The 21,742-nt window shown below is 35.5% G+C and overlaps 1 protein-coding gene across 1 annotated transcript in view; it reads right to left on the bottom strand.

Annotated features, from left to right (window-relative positions):
* Window positions 1-21,742, bottom strand: part of DNAH12 (dynein axonemal heavy chain 12) — a 211,420-nt gene that overhangs the window by 142,290 nt on the left and 47,388 nt on the right. Inside the window, exons 15-22 of the mRNA XM_055344074.1 lie at window positions 21,216-21,350; window positions 20,692-20,885; window positions 19,945-20,188; window positions 12,492-12,677; window positions 11,675-11,875; window positions 9,117-9,311; window positions 7,142-7,263; window positions 6,764-7,046 (exon numbers count right to left, since the gene is read on the bottom strand). Coding sequence (XP_055200049.1) covers window positions 6,764-7,046; window positions 7,142-7,263; window positions 9,117-9,311; window positions 11,675-11,875; window positions 12,492-12,677; window positions 19,945-20,188; window positions 20,692-20,885; window positions 21,216-21,350 — 1,560 coding nt within the window. The remainder of the gene's footprint in view (window positions 1-6,763; window positions 7,047-7,141; window positions 7,264-9,116; window positions 9,312-11,674; window positions 11,876-12,491; window positions 12,678-19,944; window positions 20,189-20,691; window positions 20,886-21,215; window positions 21,351-21,742) is intronic.

Here is a 21,742-nt window from a genome sequence, read left to right as displayed (position 1 = left end):
AAAAGCAACCACTTTCTGTAAGGCAGGAGGTGAAAAGAAGTGAATCTGAAGCGATATATAAGAAATTAAGTGACAAGGGAAGGGAGCCTCCATAAGCCAGCTGCAGGCAAGTTTTATAGCCCTGGAGTACAAGATCAGAACCCTTAGAAATCTGCTCCAGTGAGAGACATCCCTGCATGAAAGGTGCTCAGGTGGTGAACCCAGGTAGAGTCTTAGTTGGGGCACTGTAGTCTCAGGATCCCCAGAGTCACAGAAAGTACAAGGGTGCCTGGGCCAGTAGAGTTCTCAAGCATTGGAGCAGGAAAACTGGTTACCATCAATTCTATTTGCCATAAACCAAGAGCCAAGGCTGGTTGGTTGACCACTCTCCATGCAGGTAGGAACTTGAGGACCCTCCTCCTTTCCCCTGGGAGGAGTGGGTGCATGTGACAGTTCTCAGTGCAGAGACCCTGTAAAGGACAGTAATGGGAAGACCCTCCACCTTCCCCCAAGAGGATTGGTATGGGCACACACTGTGGGATCTGCAGAGTTTGGCACACACAAAAGTGAGGACCACTTATCCCTGAAGGTTTACTGAAGAGAGAGGACTGACATCTTTTGGCTCTGGGGCTGGATATTGGATGTGACCATTTTATTTTTCACCCTATAAAGAGGTATAGAAAGGCATCAGGGAACAACTAGAAAGAGCTTAGCTGAGCCCTGTCCCCTGGCATGGGGCAGTGCAATCCCACCCAGGCAGACACCTGTGAATCAGTGCAGTAGACCCCTCCCCCAGTAGACCAGCTGGAAGAACAGGAGAATACTAAGTTTACAGATCTCACAGGACTGCAAAGCACCAGCTCTAAGGGAAAATAGCGCATAGAATTCGAGGGTTCTTTTCTCATGATTTTTTTATCTTTCAGTTTAAAATTTTCCATTTCTGTTTTCTTTTTCCCTTTTTCAACTAGTTTCTTGTTTTATCAACTCTGATTTTAAGTTTTTTTTTAACTTCCATTTTTTACATGTACATTTTATAGATATATTCTTTATTTTGGGCATCCTTTCACTCTATTCAAATTTATTTTTGTATATATATATAAGTTTTGCTTTCTTTTCAATTTTGGGCTTTAGTGTCTTCTAACTCACAGACCAAAATACCCTCAGGACCAAGTGGATCACTCTGTTTTGTCCACCCTGTGAAGTTATATTCCACCACCACCCCTTTTTTAATTTCCCTTCTTTTCTTTCCTTTTTATTTTTCTCTTCCTTTTCTTTTTTGGCTTCTGACCTCTTTGTATTTGTATTTTGCTTGGGTTGTGGTTGATATTTTTCACTCGTTCATCTATTCTTCTCTGAGCACAATGACTAAAAGGAGGAATTCACAACAAAATAAAGAACCAGAGGTATATTCTCTGCAACAGACTTAATTGATATGGATATAAATGAGATGTCAGAGCTGTAATTCAGGATAGTAATTATAAAGTTAATAGCTGGAATTGAAAAAAGCATTAAAAACTAGAGAATTTCTTGGTGCAGAAATGAGATCTAATCAGGCAGAAATTTAAAATGCTCTGAGACACAGTCTAAATTGGATGCTCTAACAGCTTGGTAAATGAGGCAGAAGGGAGAGTAAGTGACATAGAAGACAAGTTGATGTAAAGGTAAGGAAGCTGAGGAAGAGAGAAAAACTACTAATGGACCATGAAGGGAGGCTTTGAGAAATCAGTGACATTATAAAATTTAAAAAGTATTAGAATTATTGGGGCCTCTGAGGGAGAAGGAAGAAAGAGAGGGCCAGAAAGTATATTTAAACAAATCATAGCCAAGAACTCCCCTAATCTGGGGAAGGAAACCGGAACTCAAGTCCAATAATAGAGAGGACCCAAAATCAATCAAAATAGATCAACACCCTGAAATATAAGTAAAGCTTGCAAATTTCAGAGATAAAGAGAAGATCCAAAGCAGGTCGAGACAAGAAGTTCTTAATCTACATGGGTAGGAACATTAGACTGGCAGCAGACCTATCCACAGAGACCTGGCAGGTCAGAAAGGACAGACATGTTATATTCAGGGTACTAATTGAGAAAAACATGCATCCAAGAATATCTTATCCAGGAAAGCTGTCATTCAGAATGGAAGGAGAGGTAAAGAGCTTCCAGGACAGACAGACACTGAAGGAATATGTGACCACTAAATAAGCCCTGCAAGAAATATTAAGGAAGATTCTGTAAGCAAAGAGAAAACAGAAGAATAACATAAACCAGAAAGGAACAGAGACAATCTACAGAAACAGGGACCTTATAGGTAATACCATGGCACTAAATTCATATATTTCAATAGTTACTTTGAAGGTAAATGGGCTAAATGCCCCAACCAAAAGACACAGGGTATCAGATTGGATAAAAAAGCAATACCCATCTATCTGCGGTCTACAAGAGACTCACTTTAGACTTAAAGACACCTCCAGACTGAAAATGAGGGGGTGGAGAACCATTTATTACACTAATGGACATCAAAAGAAAGCTGGGGTAGTAATCCTCATATCAGACAAATTCAATTTAAACCAAAGACTATAGTAAGAGATGAAGAGGGACACTATATCATACTTACAGCATCTATCCAACAAGAAGATCTAACAATTATAAATATATGCTCCTAACATGGAGCAGCCAATTATACCAACCAATTAATAACCAAATTAAAGAAACATATTGATAATAATACAATAATAGTAGAGGACTTCAACACCCCACTCACTGCAATGAACAGATCATCTGAGCAGAGGATCAACAAGGAAATAAGGGCTTTGAATGACATACTGGACCAGATGAACTTCACAGATATATACATAGCATTCCATCCTAAAACAACAGTATACACATTCTTCATGCATATGGAACATTCTCTAGAATAAATCACATACTGCATCACAAATCAGGTTTCAGCTGGTACCAAAAGATTGGGATTATTCCCTGTATATTTTCATACCACATAGCTTTGAAACATGAACTCAATCACAAGAGGAAATTTGGAAGGAACTCAAACACTTGGAGGTTAAAAAGCATCCTACGAAAGAAAGAATGAGTCAATCAGGAAATTAAAGAACTTTTTTATTTTATTTTTTTTAAATATTTTATTTATTTATTCATGATAGACACAGAGAGAGGCAGAGACATTCGCAGAGGGAGAAGCAGGCTCCCTGTGGAGAGCCCGATGTGGGACTTGATCCAGGATCCCAGGATTCAGACCTGAGCCAAAGGCAGATGCTCAACCACTGAGCCACCCAGGCTCCCTAAAGAACTTTTTTAAATCATGGAAACAAATGAAAACGAAAACACAACTGTTCAAAATGTTTGGGATGCACCAAAAGTGGTCCTAAGAGGGAAGTACATTGTAATATAAGCCTCTCTCAAAAAATTAGAAAAATCTCAAATATACAAGCTAACCTTATAACTAAAAAAGCTGGGGACACCTGGGTGGCTCAGTAATTGAACATCTGCCCTCAGCTCAGGACATGATCCTGGGGTCCCAGGATCAAGTCCTACATCAGGCTCCCTGAATGGAGCCTGCTTGTCCCTCTGCCTATGTCTCTCCCTCTCTCTCTCTCTCTGTCTATCTCTCATGAATAAGTAAATAAAAATCTTTTTTAAAAAACTAAAAAAGCTGGAGAAAGAACAGCAAACAAAGCCTAAACCCAGCAGGGGTAAAGAAATAATAAAGATCAGAGCATAAATCAATGAAACAGAAACCAGAATAACAGTAGAACATATCAAGGAAATTAGAAGCTGGTTCTTTGAAAGAATTAATAAGATCAACAAACCCTTGGCCAAACTTATCAAAAAGAAGAGAAAGGACCCAAATAAATAAAATCATGAATGAAGAGAGATCATGACCAACACTGAAGAAATAAAAACAATTATAAGAACATATTATGAGAAACTATATGCAAACAAATTAGGCAATCTAGAAGAAATGGATGCACTCCTAGAGATATATAAACTACCAATACTGAAACAGGAAGAAGTAGAAAACCTCAACAGACCCATAACCAGCAAGGAAATTGAAGCAGTCACCAAAAATCTCCCTATAGCAAGAGTTCAGGGCCATATGGCTTCCCAGGAGAATTCTACCAAACATTTAAAGAAGAATTAATACCTATTCTTCTGAAGCTGTTTCAAAAAATAGAAATGGAAGGAAAACTTCCAAATTCATTCTGAGGCCATCATTACCTTGATCCCCAAACCACTGTGGTGGCATCACAATGCCAGACTTTAACCTCTATTACAAAGCTATAATCATCAAGACAGTACGGTACCAGCCCAAAAACAGACACACAGATCAATGGAACAGAATAGAGAATCCAGAAATGGACCCTCAACATTATGGCCAACTAATCTTCAACAAAGAAGGAAAGACTATCCAATGGAAAAAAGTCTCTTCCACAAATGGTGTTGGGAATATTGGACAGCCACATGCAGAAGAATGGTACTGAACCATTTCCTCATACTATACACAAAAATAGACTCAAAATGGATGAAAGACCTAAATGTGAGAGAAGAATCCATCAAAATCCTAGAGGAGAACAGAGGCAGCAACCTCTGTGACCTCAGCCACAGCAACTTCTTGCTAGATGTGTCTCCAAAGGCAAGGGAAACAAAGGCAAAAATGAAGTACTGGGACTTCAAGATAAAAATCTTCTGCACAGCAAAGGAAACAGTCGACAAAACCAAAAGACATCCGACAGAATGGGAGAAGACATCTGCAAATGTTTTATCAGATAAAGAGCTAGTATCCAAAATCTATAAAGAACTTATCAAACTCACCACCCAAAAAATAAACAATCCAGTCAAGAAATGGGCAGGAGACATTCACAGACATTTCCCCAAAGAGGACATACAAATGGCCAGACACATGAAAAAAATGTTCCACATCACTTGGCATCAGGGAAACGCAAATCAAAATCACAATGACATACCACCTAACACCAGTCAGAATGGCTAAAATTAACAGGTCAGGAAATGACAGATGTTGGAGAGGATGTGGAGAAGGGGGAACCATCATACGTTGTTAATTGGAATGCAAGCTGGTGCAGCCACTCTGAAAAACAGTATACAGGTTCCTCAAAAGGTTGTAAATGGAGCTATGGGATGACCCAGTAACTGTACTACTAGATATTTACCCAAAGATACAAAGGTAGTGATCCAAAGGAACACCTGAACCCCAATGTTTATAGCAGCAATGTCCACAATAGCCAGACAATGGAAAGAGCACAGATGTCCATCAACTGATGAATGGATAAAGATGTGGTATATATACACAATGGAATACTACTGAGCCATTAAAAAATATCTTGCCATTTGCAATGATATAGATGGAACTAGGCAGTATAATGGTATGGGAAATAAGTCAATCAGAAAGACAATTATCATATGATCTCACATGTGGAATTTAAGAAACAAAACAGAAGATCATACAGAAGAGAGGAAAAAATAAAACAACTCAAAATCAGAGAGGGAGACAAACCATAAGAGATTCTTAATCATAAAAGACAAACTAAGGGTCACTGGAGGGGAGGTGGGTTGGTGAGATAGGGTGACTGCATGATGGACATAAAGGAGGGCACATGATATACTGAGCACTGGGTGTTATATAAGACTGATGACTCACTGACCTCTACCTCTGAAACCAATAATACATTATATGTTAATTAATTAAATTTAAATAAAATAATATGCTTCAAGTGATAATAGTAAATTCAAATTATAAACTGAAAAAACTGCAGAACAAAATTTGAAGATGATGCTAATAAGAACTATATTTTTAATACAGTAACGTTTAAATACAATAATGTACATAAAGATATAAATATATTATTATTTAAATGCATTTTATTAGCAACATTTAGAAATAAAAACAAATGACAAGTTTCAAAGAAGGATAAGTTTCAAAGAATGTATGACCCATTGCTAGGTACATAGAAGGTAAATTTCTATACAAATTAAGGAAATACTTTCATGGATAATGTTAATGTTTTTCCTAGGTGTTTTAGTTTGCTTGGGATCATAAATAGAAAAAGAAGAGAAAAAGTCAAGATTTATCTGCAGGAAACATTGAAGTTAAATAAAATAGCCACTGCAAGAAGATAAGCTTCACAGAAAGAAAGTTTCATGAAAGAAAAATGATACCTCACTCATATGAAGTCAGTTGCTGGATTTTAAAAGGCTGCAATGAAAAAAATAAAAAAATAGAAGGCTGCAATGCCTTTTAAAATGTATTTTTAAAAAACTACATAACTGTTCATTTGTGGTCCTAAAGATAGAAATATACTGAATTTATTATTCAAGATTAGGTTAGCTGGATTTGCATAAGTAAGGTGCATGTAGTACTTCAGTGTTACATTTCTTCCAAATAGTATATACCCTTTTAATGTATGTTCATCTCATTCTGAGTTTCTAAGTAATTGTTTAGGTATCAACAGCAGTAGATAACGCATTTAACACCCCTAAAATTCTTTCTGATCTTAAGGACTGTACACTAGATACTTTCTAAATTATGTATAGTATTCTTTCTCATAACACCTTTTGTCTTTTGTAGCACTTAGTCACATATATTATTATCAATTCTTACTAGTATTATTATCTTAATAATGTTAGAAACAAAGAGTTAAAAAATGGTTTAAAATAGTAAGAACTGTAAATGTTAATTTACCAGCACACATTCAAAACCTCCCAAAAAGAAAGATTTACAGAATATAGAGTATACATTAAATCTTAGGAAAACACACCAGCCTGGCTGCTGCAATCACATCATGAATACTCCGAAGCATTAAGTCTTCCACTTGAATGAGCCACTTTTCCACAGCACCTCGCGCTGCAGATGTAGAAATATGTGCAATCAGCTCCACTCGCTCCCCTTCAGAGCTATACATGGCCTTAATGTCCAAATTAGGAAGGAATTCCAATTTAGCAATGCCCTCGAAGCATTTTTTTAAATGAGGCTGAACTCTAAGTGGATCTTTGGTCTCTGACAAAATCTCTAACATTTCATCATTAGATAAGAAGAAAAAGCTAGAGAAAAACATGAAAATACAAATGCCTTAGTTGTAATTCATTATGTATCAGAAAATGCTTTTAATTATAGTACAATTAATTATCCATCATACCGAGGGAAGAAAAGTCGTTTTTTTTCAAGATATGCATTAAGCCCTTTCATAATTTTGTCCAAAAGTTCATTGCAGTTCTGCAATTTTTCCAATAAACCTGTTAAAGAAGTAGCAGCAAGAACCTAAAAGATACACATTCACTCAGGTCAGCACTTATACACCAGATATAATTTTAAGTCCTAAACATTAGTCTATAGTAAATGTCAAAATGTTGAAATATCAAAAGGCTTGGGAAAATTGTTGTAAATTTTTTTGTAATATAAAACTATTATAATTCAATAAACCAGAAATATTCTTATCCAAGAATGCAAGTTATAAATGAGAAGTTATAACTGTCATGTACATATTCATTTTTCCTATATTTTTTGAATGACGTGAGAAATGTCTGTTAGGTTGGCATGTGGTTTAATTTTTACATTTACAACTGTCAGCTATAAACACTCTATAGTATGAACTGGTGAACTACATCCCATGGGCTAAATCCAATCTGCTGCTAGTGTCTTTCTTATTTTCCAGCTTTATAAGGTATAATTGACAAAAATTGTATATATTTAAGGTATACAACTTGAGGCTTTGATATACAAATACACTATGCTGCCAGTTTTTGTATAACCTGGAAATTAAGAACTATCTTTATACTTTCAAGAGGTTGAAAAAATTAAAAGAAAAATCATATTTCATGGCACATGAAAATGTCACTGCCCAGAAAGTTTTATTGTAGCATAGACACATCTGTTCAGTTAAATACTGTCCCTGTCTGCTTTCTGCCTACTGCAATAGCAGAGTTGAGTAGTTGCAAAAAGATGCTATGTCTCACAAAGTCTAAAATATGTACCACCTGTTCCTTTGCAAAAAAAAAAAATGCTGACTTCTGATCTATAGGATATCATGTTTCACAAAGGTTCTATGTGGAAGGTAAAATCCTTGGAACTCATATTTCAGCATACTATTGACTCCTAACAAGCCCAGCATGGCTAACTTTTATCCAGCATTAAAAGAAATTGTTAAGTTGAATACCAGATGAAAAAGTGGATGTATATCCATGAACTATGTGTACTAAGTGTATGAAAAATACATAGTTTGGGGCAGCCCTGGTGGCTCAATGGTTTAGTGCCACCTTCAGCCCAGGATGTGATCCTGGAGACCCAGGATAGAGTCCCACGTCGGGGCTCCCTACATGAAGCCTGCTTCTCCCTCTGCCTGTGTCTCTGCCCTTCTCTCTCTATGTGTGTCTCTCATGAAGAAATAAATAAATAAAATCTTGGAAAAAAATACATAGTCTGTCTTTTAATATAAGAATCACACTCAACGAGGTGCTGTAATACTAGGAGAGACCCATAGTAAGGCCAACTGAGAGAATGGCAGATTCTTTATTCCCATCGATCCCAAGTATATGGAGTCATTGAGTAGTATGTCAGATGAATCACCTATACTTCCTCTCTCTCTTTCTTTCTCTCCCCACTGCCCCTTCCACCTCCATCTTATATTATTTTACAGTTTATTTTACAAGAGAAGAGTAGCAATGAGTGTATGTCACAGTCAAGTGAGTTAAATGTGAATTTGAGGCAGCTGCATTATGAGTTATAAGCAGTATATCATATGAATTGAAAAGTAAAATTATTTTAATGCTTTCTGCTTTCTTTGTTTAAGATTTTAATTATTCACGAGAGACACAGGGAGAGAGTGAGGCAGAGACCCAGGCAGAGGGAGAAGGAGGCTCGACGCAGAAAGCCTGAGGTGGTACTCCATCCGTGGACTCGGGAATCCTGCCCGGAGCCAAAGGCAGATGCTGAACTGCTGAGCCACCCAGGTGTCCCGCTTTCTGCTTTCTTATATTTTTCTGAACTTTCCAGTTTGTATACAATGAGCAGGTTTTGTTTTTGTAATCAGAAAAAAAAAAAAGAACTATATGCTTTCTTTAACGGCTAAAGCTAATGGTTCCCTTTATTTGTAAGAAAGAAAACAAACATTTCACCTTTGGGTCTTTCACACAGAACTTCATGATATCTCTCCAATGTCTGTCTACTGTCTGAAACTGACGCCCTTCTTCTGGCATCTGTTGCATGATATCCTCAGAACAAAATATGGGCTCCAAGTATAGCCATTGAGCTTGTACTTTTAACCATTCATCAATCGTTTCTTGTATTTGAATCAAACGGTCCTCCCAGGCCTTAATGAAAAGCACACTGTACTAAATTCCAGTTATTAAAGAAAAACTATAAATTACAGTGAGGAATATTTATTTAAAATTTACTTATTTTTAAACCAATGCAAACAGTTCAAGGTCACTTATGGGTATCACATGAACTTAGAAAAACTCTAGGAAGTCCCACGTTTTCCTAAGTCATTGGAATTCACCATTGGAAATGACTGTAGTTATTTAGATCAATTTCCTAATCACTAGAGAACCATTCCAAGTCTAAAAAGCATCCAGAAAATAAAATAAATAAAATAAAATAAAATAAAAAGCATCCAGAAATATCCTGCTATACAACAGTGGTTATCAACCTAGGGGCTGTTTTGCCCTTCACCCCAACAGATATTTGACAATGTCTGGAGACATTTTCATTTGTCACAACTGAGGGGTGAGGGTGCTACTAATATCACATGAGTAGAGGCCAGGATGCTGCTAAACTTCTTAACATGTATGAGACTGTCCTCATGACAAAGAATTATTGAGCCCAAAATGTCATTAGTACCGAGTTGAGAAATCCTGCTCTACATCAACACAACTTAAAGGTGGAGGGGGGGACAAGCAAACAAGTCTCCTTATTCTCACAGGTCTCCTAGAATTGGAAAGATATTTCACTAGCTGATCATTATACAATCTCTTTGGTTCTTAAATATGTGGCCTAAATTCCTATGCATCAAGAAATTAGGCCTCTTATTTTTTTTTTAATTTTTTTTAATTTTTTTAAAAATTTTTTTTGTTTTATTTATTTATGATAGGCACACAGTGAGAGAGAGAGAGAGGAAGAGACACAGGCAGAGGGAGAAGCAGGCTCCATGCACCGGGAGCCTGATGTGGGACTCGATCCTGGGTCTCCAGGATCGCGCCCTGGGCCAAAGGCAGGCACTAAACCGCTGCGCCACCCAGGGATCCCAGGCCTCTTATTTTTATTGTTTTAAAATCTCTTAGAGCTTTTAAATTTGTCTTGTAAATTCTCCCTTGTTAGATAAGAAATTTCTACAAAAGACATGGTACCAGGAGAAGTAGACCAGCCTGATTCATGGGAAAATATGTAGCATTATGTTCTTTTCGAAGGATACCTGTCTTCTCCAAATATTGAGAGTCAAGGTCTTCTATGAAGCACTATTTATGTTCAACATTTTTTTAAAAAGATTTTATTTATTTATTCATGAGAGACACGGAGAGAGAGGCAGAGACACAGGCAGAGGGAGAAGCAAGCTCCATGCAGGGAGCCTGATGTGGGACTCAGTCCCAGGACACCAGGATCACACCCTGAGCCACAGGCAGATGCTTAACCACTGAGCCACCCAGGCGTCCCTTATGTTCAAATTAGAACCAGACTACCTTGGTTTGAATTCAGTTCTATCAGTTATTAGCTGGGCAAATGTGGGTAAACTACCTATCTTCCTATGCCTTGGTTTCCTTATCTCTGAGCACAGATAACATTGCCGACCTTGAATATCTGTTATGGGGTTTAGATGGTTTAATAAATGTAAAGCCCCTAGAGCAGTATCTGGCACGTAACTAGAAATCTGTAAATATCAAGGGAAGCATCCCATTTGTTGTCTGTCTTTTCCCCCAGGGTAGAACTTTGATACTGCACATAAAGCTATTAATTACTATAATTTGTTTGTTTTCTGTATTTCCCATACCAACTATAAGAATATGAAATAATCTTATAGTCTCAAATGTCATTTCTTTTGATTTCCAGTGGACCATAATTCATTGATTATTCTAAAATACCCTCAAGATGGTTGTTTACAAATATAGCTAAAGTATGATATATAGAACTTCATTTCAAGTTATAAGAATATAGCATGAAACAGGATCTAGGCTGTCTAAAGTTAGAATCAATAATACCACTGTTTTCCTTCCAAGTCGATCACTGTCATTGGAGAAGTTTTTGGGTTTTTTAAAAGATTTTTACATTTTTTTATTTTATTATTTGAGAGAGAGAGCACAAGTAGGGGGAGAGGGAAGGGGAGGGGCAGAGGGAAAGTAGATGCTATGCTCATCAGGGAGCCTAACACAAGGCTCCATCCAAGGACTCCAGGATCATGACCTGAGCTAAATGCAGATGCTTAACCAACTCTGAAGGCACTCTGAAGTTTTTTTAATAAAACCAATTTTGTTCTTCTCAAAATTATTAGAGTTACTGTCTCAGATCTGTATGACTGAGATTCTACTGTCTCAGATTCTATATGACTCCACATTAATTTTTATATATCTGTTCCTATATATCACCAAAGCTATACAACAAACTGACTTATTTCCCACAAGAATATACATGTAATAAAATTACAATGTTTGTAAATGACCAGAATCTATCATATTTAGCATACCTTGATCTCTTTTTCAAATGGTTTGATGAAAGGTGAGCCTCTCATTGTCTGAGTTTTTATAATTTGATCATCAAGGAGAGCCTGAATCTCATCTACTGAAGAAAGAATAGAGACTCCAGTATCACGATATGGACTTACATTAAAAGCAATATCATCCCAGCTTCCTATCATTGTATGCATGGCTTTCTCTAATGAAAATTCCTAAAAGGAAGAAAAGGAGAAAGAATAAGATGGTGAAGAAAGGTCTTATTTACTGTATCAACTCACCCTGGTGAATCCAGTAAGCATTGGATGCATTACACAGTCATTTTCTTAGCATAATCTGTGGTGATCTGAAACTGAATCTGAAACTCTCTTTAGGTTAATAAGGTTTCTCCAACAATTTAAAAATTCCTAAGAAAGATAATGTATTTTTAAAAATTTCACTTGCTAGGAAAATTACTGCTATCAGTATTAAAATAGACACTAGAATAAAATACCCACCGAACTTTCTCTGAAGTAGCCTTTCTAGGCTACAGCTTGAAGATACTTTCTGTATATTTCAAGAACCCTAGAGAGCCATACTTATTCTACTAGAATACACACACATCATATGCTACACACACATGGAGAAGTCAAAGGAGCCATTTCTAATCTGGATTCAGGACAAAGTAGTAGTATAAAAGTACACACTTGTGGGGGGAAAATGAGTGGTCTCCTATCACATTCCCCCATCTCCTCCCACTGCTACACAGTACTGTACACTCAACCCCAACAATAACTATGATTATTTGATTAACAAACTCATCAAAGTATTCCAGTTGATCTTCATATTCACCTTACTTGCACCTGCACTTATCACTTCAAATTTTTCCAAGTATGGTGTCAGGTTTAACTTTAAAATTTTTCTCAGTGTAGTTCCAGAGTCTGGAGTCAAGTCATAGCCTACAATTTCTGATATCTGCTTCCAATGACGAGTTCTCATTCCTGGATTGCACAGGATGGAGACAGTAGGAATATAATCCTAATGATGAAAATACAAATAATAATGAGTCACTCTTTTGACTGGCGTACCCACATAGATTTTTATAGATGAAGCCTCAATAGTATAAGGATTACATTTCTTGAAATTATTTAATATATTTGATAAGTCCAGTCAAAATCCCAATTAGATTTGGAGAAGAGAAACTAACAAAATGATTCTAAAGTTCCAGGATGCCTGGGTGGCTCAGTTGGTTAAGCATCTCCTTTTGGCTCAGGTCATGATCCCAGAGTCCTGGGATCAAGCCCCACATCAGGCTCCTTGCTCAGCAGGGAGCCTCCCTTTCCCTCTGCCTTCCACTCCCCCTGCTTGTGCTCTCTCTCTCTCTGTCAAATAAATAAATAAATAAAAACTTTTTAAAAAATGATTCTAAAGTTCATCTGCAAATAAAAAATAAAAAAATAAAGTTCATCTGCGCAAATGAACATTTAGAAATAGCCCAGAAAATTATAAAAGCAAAAAGGAAGAGGAGTAAATGTTCTATACAATATTGAACTATTTGGTAAGACTATGCTAATTAAAACTGTGGTATCTGTGGTATTATTATACAAACACTAAGTTGTTATATATATTATTTGTAGAAAAATATAACATAATATATAGTTATAAATATACACAATATACACATAACATAAAAAGGGGAAAAGCCTATACCAAAATGCCAAAATGTAACTTTTGTTTGGAAGTGAAGTGAGAATTAAATATCAAGTGAAAATACTTAATTCATGATTCTTGATACTGACATTAGAACATTTTCTTTAAAATCAGGAACAAGATAAGCATACCTATTATTACTACTTCTAATCAACACTGTATTGAGTGTACTAGCCAGTAAAGTAACATAAATAAATAAAAGATATGAGGAATAGAAATTTAAAAAACAAAACTACCCAAAGGAAAAAAAAACATGAATCCCAAAAGATGTATGCACCCCTATGTTTACTGCAGCATTATTTACAATAGCCAAGACACGGAAGCAGGCCAAGTGTCCATCAATAGATAAATGGATTAAGAGGATGTGGATACAATGGAATATTATTCAAGCATAAAAAGGAGTGAGAATGGGGTGCCTGAGTGGTTCAGTTAATTAAGTCTCCAACTCCTGATTTTGGCTCAGGTCATGATCTCAGGATTTTGAGACAGAGCCCTGCAGCAGGTTTTGTGAGGACATGGAGTCTGCTTAGGATTCTCTCTCTCTCTCCCCTTCCCTCTGCTCCCCCCAACCTACATGCATGCCTGTGAACTCTCTCTCTCTCTAAAAAAAGAATGAGATCATACCATTTGCAACATGGATGGACCTAAAGGGTACAATTGGGAAAAAATGACATTGTTCACAGATTATTGTCTGTGTACAATGACTGGATATTAAATTAATATAAAGAAAGTTAAAAGAATTATTGTATATAAGCCACAAATAGAAAGCACAATTAACAAAAGGATAAAAAAAAGATCAACTTACAATAGTAACAAAAAAATAAAGTACTTAGAAATAATTTTATTTTTTTAAGGTTTTTTTTTTTTTTTTTTTTTTTAGCAATCTCAACAACCAACATAGGGCTCAAACCCATGACCCTGAGATCAAGAGTTGCATGCTCTTCCCACTGAGCCATCCAGGTGTCCCTACTTAGGGATACATTAAGTGAAAGCTGTGCAGAGTTATTTTGGAGAAACTATATAACTTTATTAAAAGATGTTAAAGAAAATCTAAATACCATGCACTGATAGACTCATTATCATATAAGTGACAAAGGCTTATTACCCAGAATGTATTATAAAAATTCCATAAATTACCAATAAAAACAACAGAAACAACCACTGAAACAAAAAAAAATGACAGAAGGGTCAAAGGGCATAATAGGCATTTCACAGAAGAAGAAATATAAAATGTAAGTACTTTGAGGGCAGGGATTTTTGTTCATGAGACTATAAGTACAAAAATCAATAAATTAGGTAAGTAAGCAGTGATATATAGCAGTGAAAATGGCAGACTACAGTCATTTCCAAGACATGGATGAGTTTTAGAAACATAATGTTGAGTGAAAAAAAAAATCAAGTCACATAAGACTACATATAGATGATATATTTTTTTAATAAATTGTTACATACAAATGTGAAGAAAAATTTATGACACAGTTATCTTCAAGAAGGATTAAGGGGGGCAGCCTGGGTGGCTCAGTGGTTTAGCGCCGCTGTCAGCCCAGGGCCGGATCCTGGAGACCTGGGATCGAGTCCCACATTGGGCTCCCTGCATGGAGCCTGCTTCTTCCTCTGCCTCTCACTCTCTCTCTCTCTGTATCTCTCATGAATAAATAAATAAAATCTTAAAAAAAAGAAGGATTAAGGGGCTTAAAAGAGGGAAGGATTACATGGAGTGAAGCAAGAGTATTGATTATTTTTAAAAATCTTTTAATTTTAAAGAATAGGAAAGGGTTCATGGGTGTTTATTTATAGCTTACATATATGTTACATATATTCTTCAAGTATTAGATAACAAAAATGTATTAGCAAAGAGAGATAAAGAACATTTATCTTTTCCCAATCCAATTCAAAGCCCAACAAAATCATACTTATTACACTCTGGTCACCTCCTTAGTAAAGATTTATCTGTTTTCCAAATGACAAAATCAATTGCTCCATGCCCTTTTCTTTCAGAGGACACTGCTATCCTCTACCTATGAATTTTTTCATTCTGCTTCATTTACAACCAGTTGTTTACAACCATTTCTCTTGCTATATTGTGTTCTCTCTGAGGGGCAAAAGGCAATTTGTGTGATCTGGACAACAAAAATGCTGTAATTTAGTTAGAAGACTCTAATGTCAATATCCAAGCCACTAGTTATGTGGAAAAAAATCTTTTTAAAGACATTTAGATTGGAAATAAAAACATAAAACTCTCTATTTACTTATTATATAATCTTATATATAGAAAATTCTAAGGAACTCATTTATTTTTTTAAAGTAATCTCTATATCCAATGTGGGGCTTGAACTTATAACCCTGACATCAAGAGTTGCATACTCCACTCACTGGGTCAGCCAGGTGCTCCACTAAGGAATTCATTTAAAAACTGTTAAAACTAATAAATGAGTTCAGTAAGGTTGCAGGATATAAGATCACTATACAAAAATTAACTGTATTTCTACAAACTAACAATAAACAACTCAAAACCAAAATAAGGGGAAAAATCTCATGTATGATAGCATAAAGAAATATAAAATACCTAGGAGTAAGTTTAATAAAATAATTGCAAAACTTGTAGACTAAAAATTACAAATAATTGCCAAAATAAATTAAAGAAGACCAAATAAATGTAAAAATATCTCATGCTCATACACTGGAAGAATTAATATTAAGATGACAATATTTCCCAAATCAATTTAAAGATTCAATGCAATCCCAGCTTCCTTTTTTTCGAGGTTCAAAATGTATTTCAATAAGTTGATGCTGCATTATTGCTTCATTTCTCAGAAAAGTTCTAAAGAGTATTAGGGACAAATAAAATACGGTACAAGTAAAAAATGCACAGCATAACTATCTAAGGTTAGGCACAGCTAAGGGTTACTGGCCTACATTTAGCATACAGCAACACTGTTCCCAAGTTTGTATTAGGTCTATCAAGAAAACCTGTGAACAGCAATATCATAGCCATGAAGGAGCCATTCCTGGTTGTCCTTATCCAAGGAAAGGAAGAGACTAAATGGAAATCTCTAAGAGATTTCATTATGTCTTCCTTAGTAATTATTCATGGATTAGGCAATCTTTTTTTAGATATGACATCAAAAGCACAAGCAACAAAAGAAAAAATAAATGAGACATCATCAGAATTTAAAACTTTTGTGCTTCAAAACATACCATCAAAAAAATTAAAAGACAATCCACAGAAGAAATGGGAGAAAAAATCTTAATATATAGATACATATTTTTTTTGAGAGAGAGCACACACACTCACAAGTGGTGGGGGACAGGTAGAGGGAGAGAGAGAGAATCTTCACACCCAGCATGGAGCCTGACAGAGGGCTCAATCTCAGGACCCTGAGCTCATAGCCTGAGCCAAAATCAAGAGTCTGGTGCTTACCAACTGAGCCACCCAAGTGCCCTGGAGAAAAACTTTTAAATCACATATTTAATAAAGGACTTGTGTCTACAATATAAAAAATTATAATTTAATATTAAGAGACAATCCAATTTAAAAATGAGCAAAGGATTTATTTTTTTTAAGATTTTATTTATTTGTCCATGAAAGAGACACAGAAAGAGAGAGGCAGAGACAAAGGCAGAGGGAGAAGCAGGCTCCATGCAGGGAGCTGGATGTAGGACTCGATCCCGGGTCTCCAGGATCAGGCCCTGGACTGAAGGCAATGCTAAACCGCTGAGCCACCCGGGCTGCCCCTGAGCATAGGATTTAAACAGATATTTCTCCAAAGAAAATATATAAATGGTCAATAAGCACACGAAAAGATGCTCTATACTATTAGTCATTAGGTAAATATAAATCAAAACCACACTGAGATACCACTTCATACTCATTGGGATGGCTATACTAAAAAAGACAGACAATAACAAGTGCTATTGTCAACAAGTGTTGACAAGAATGTGAACAAATTGGAACCCCTGTGCATTGCTGGTAGGAATGTAAAAAATAGTGCAACTACTTTGGAAAAAGTCTGGCAGTTCCTCAAAAAGTTAAACGTAGAATCACCATGTATCCCTGCAATTCCACTCCTAAGTACATACCCCAGAGAAGGAAACATATGTCCACACAAAAACTTTTGCCTAAATATTCATAGCAGCATTACTCATAAGAGCTAACAAGTAAAAACAATGCAATGTCCATCAAGAGATGAATGGATAAACAAAATGTGACATATCCATACAATTGAGTATCATCCATCAATAAAAAAGAATGAAGTATTATATATATTACAACATTGAAGAACATTGAAAAAATACGCTAAGTGAAAGAAGCCATTTTCAAGGGCCACATACAATATGATTCCACTTATTTGAAATGTTTAGAATGGATAAATCCATAGAGACAGAAAGTAGATTAGTAGTGCCATGATCTAGGAGGAGGAGGAAATGGGGAGTGACCATTAATATGCCCTAATAGTTAAGGGCTTACTTTCTGGAGTGATAATGTTCTAAAATTAGATAGTGGTGATAGTTGCAAAACTCTGTGAATATTCTAAGTCACTGAACTGCATGCTTTAAATAAATACAATCTTTTCTTTTTAAAAGGAATAGGGAAGATAAAACTTCCCCATTTTGTTTTATAAGATCAGTATAATCCTGATACCAAAACCTGACAAAGATATTACAAGAAAATTAATTAAGATCAATATCCCTCCCTCCTCAAGAATCCTCAATAAAGTGTTGTCAAATAATAAATTATGAAAGTACTAGAAGAAAACATTAGCTTGGAATGAGGAAAGCATTTCTAGCTACAATTTAAAATTCAGTAGACAAAGGAAAAGAATGGGGGTGCCTGGCTGGCTCAGTTGATGGGGCATATGACTCTCAATCCCAGGGTGGTGAGTTCAAACCCCATGTTGGGCATAGAGATTACTTAATTTATTTTTTAAAAAAGGAAAATAATGATAACTACATAAAAATTTAAAACTTCCTTTTCCATTTACTTTGGAATAATAAATCTAAATTCAAATAAAAACATAAATAGGCTTCTGCAAGGAGAAGCCTGGGTGGCTTAAGTTGGTTAAGCACCCAATTCTTGGTTTCAGCTCAGGTCATGATTTCAGGGTCATGATGTCAAGATTGTGAGATTCAGTCCTTAGTAGGGCTCTGCACTTAGCAGGGAGCCTACTTGATATTCTTTCTCTCTCCTTCTCCTCACTTTGTCCTTCCCCTCTGCCCCTCTCCTTGCTCACACTTTCTCTCTCTCAAATAAATATATATATAAATACATAAATAAATAAAATATTTAAAAAAAAAGACTTCTGCAAGGCAAGAGCCATGATAAAGTCAAAAAACAAATAACAAATATTTGCAAAACACATCATAGGCAAAGCCTAATATCTCTTATACATGTTATATATATCTATAATATAATGCCCTAGGAAATTAATGTCCTAGAGATATTAATATAATTAATATTAATAGACATATAAATAATATTTATATATTATATCCTAGAAATCAGTAAGAAAAAGACCAATAATTCAATAGACAAATAGACAATGTTAAGACCAAACAGTTCACAAAGAAATACAAAACATTTTTAAATATATAAAAATATGCTTAACACTTTATGTAATAAGAGAAACGAAAATTCTCTTAGCAGATTAGTAAAAACCCAAGTTTGAGGATATTCTCTTGTTGAAGGTGGTGAAACTTTAAATAGATTTAGCTCCTATGCAAGGTAATTTGACTATAGATTTTAATCTAGCATACTCTTCTGGAATTTACCTTGAAGTTGCACTTTCACACGCATATCTACACCAATATATAACATTATATAGATGCAAAAAAAAAAGAGAAAAAGTTGATAATATGAGGAGAAAAGTCTCCAAGATAAAGTAATCAAAACAAAGGAAGAAAATAATACATGTAGTACACTATATTTTATGTAGAAAGATGGAAGAATAAGAATTCATATTCATATTGTTATACGTGCAACAAAACTCTGGGAGTATATACATGAAAGTCATAACATTGATAACCTGAATTATACAGGTAAGAAACAATGCTCAAGATCCCATCTGAGTTTGCGCTATGCGCATGCAGACAGTGGAAACTTGTCACTACACCTGGAATCACTGCCACTGCTGCCTAGGGAAGCTGGAGGACTTATTAACTGTCATGACACCAGTTTTTATCCTCTCATAAAAATGACTGAAGCCTGGGAGGCTAAATATCTTGCCCAAGATATGCCACTACCAAGCACAGAATTGTGATACAAACCTAAGCATGTGATTTTAAAACTTTTGCAACTGATACCCTGTGTTGCTGCCCTTGGATAGGCTGACTGGTCTGCACTAGTAGTTTTTCATCCTCTTTATATCATTGTATCTGGTCATTCTAGTCTTTGCTATTTGTCATCCCTTGTTTGACAAAGGGATTGATTTAAATGATTTCATCAGAAAAAAATGAAGCATGGATTTAGTAATAATCTAGTTTTCCAGACTCAGCTTTAGTTTTGCTTCCAAATCATTCTTTTTCTCTTCATTAGCACTGGATGATGTGTAATAGCTCCTACCAGAGCTTCATAAAATGTCATTAAATGTGTTCATACCTTAAAAACTTTTATCTGCTCCATTACTGTAGAGCACATAGTAATAGTGGGATTCTCTTTTGGTTCTTCTTCAATTCTTTCTTCTCCCAGAGATCGCCTTTTTGCTGCCTTTCTTTTTTCTTGTAATTCCTTCTTTTGCTTCATTTGGAAAAATTTCAGTGTCTTAAAAATTTCTCGGGAAAATTCATCCACATCGGCTTCCATACTTTCCCCATTGAGGTCCAAAAACCCTCCATCCATCCACCTGAATTGAAAGACAAAATATTAAACTCAGAAACTTCTGGAGTGCAGAGGGGAACTTAGAGATTCTTTAGGCTAGATTTATTTTATAAGAGAAGCAACTGCAGGTAAGAGCACTTTAACAGTTTTTCTTAATCACAACAGGTAGAGCTGATGGTAGAGACATAAGTAAGATTAACATCATCACAGCCATGCTGCATATGCTAACAAATGTATCAAACTGTAAATGAATGACTGAGCAGCCAAATGAAATGCAGATTTAACTCCAAAAACATTAGTCAAATTCATTAATTGCATATCACTTTAGTATCAGACTTCAGTAAGGTAAGGTGCTATCTTAGCAACAGTTGACATTTCTTCTGCATGACACTTGATTCTCTCTCTTTCAAGTGGATGAAGAAGTCCTACTTTTAAACACTTAGCCAACAACAACATCAAAAATCACTATACATTTTACATGTCTTTTTACATCATTTGTTCAATTTGTATTATATTGCCAGAAATTACCGTTTTTCTGTTCGTTGCCACTTCAGAACAAGATTAAAAAACTTCTGATAGGGTTCAATGTTCACTTTTAATTTATCCAGTTCAGGATATTTTGTCAATTCCCATTTGAAAAGTTCCTCTTCTTTATTAATAAACTGAACTGCTTCTTCGGATTCCTGAATACGTTTTTGTAGTTGCCTTACATCTGCCACGTACTGAAAGCAAATAACGTTTTGTCTCAAGAAATATCCAAGTAATGTTATAAAAATATGATAATATGAGACTGCATAAGCTGTGTCCTTGCATTTACATTGCAATTTTAAGTATTAACTTTCAGTACTACTATGATATAGAGCAAAAGGTATGGTTCTATTTTACAGAGAGAAAACTAAGTCAGAAGGAAGATCACATAAATAGTATCAGTTCCAGGACTAAAAGTCAGACCCCTCTTTGCCATAGGAAACATTTGTTTTTCCATATATTTAAACGTTTGCAAACATGTCCTGTACTAATCTACAGGCCTGTTATAGCTGCTTTTATCACACCTGTTGCATGTGGTCCAATTCTGCAAATTCTGTAAACTCTTCCATGCGCCGTGATTCCTTTTCTATTTCCAAAATCAGTTTCTCTCTCTTGGCCATTAGCTCATTTTCTTTTTTATGTTTAGCATTCTCAATGAGCTTTTTAAGAGACAATTTGATCAAGTTAATTATTTTGTTACAAAGGAAACTTATCAAATCAGAAATCTGAATGCTTTGTATAGTAATAAAAAACACCACAGAAGTAAAAATGAGTACAAAAATGAAACACCAACTAATATAAAAATGTAAATAATAATAAACCACTAGCTCTCTGAAGTGACTGCAACAATTCTTATATATTAATTAGATACTTTATTTAACAAATGCTGAGAATAATGGTAGAAGCTCCGATTTTTGAGCACATATCATGTGTCAAAAACTACCCAACACCTTACCTACATTACATTAGCACAGTTATTATTACTATCATTATTCTCAGTTCAGAGATGAAAAAATTTAGGCTTATAGAAATCAAGAGGTATGTCCAATGT

This window comes from Nyctereutes procyonoides, unplaced genomic scaffold (genome assembly GCF_905146905.1).
Source record: "Nyctereutes procyonoides isolate TBG_1078 unplaced genomic scaffold, NYPRO_anot_genome, whole genome shotgun sequence".
NCBI classification, from domain to species: domain Eukaryota; kingdom Metazoa; phylum Chordata; class Mammalia; order Carnivora; family Canidae; genus Nyctereutes; species Nyctereutes procyonoides.
The sequence above is the reverse complement of the archived record's forward strand: the minus strand, read 5'-3'. Positions and strand labels throughout refer to the sequence as shown.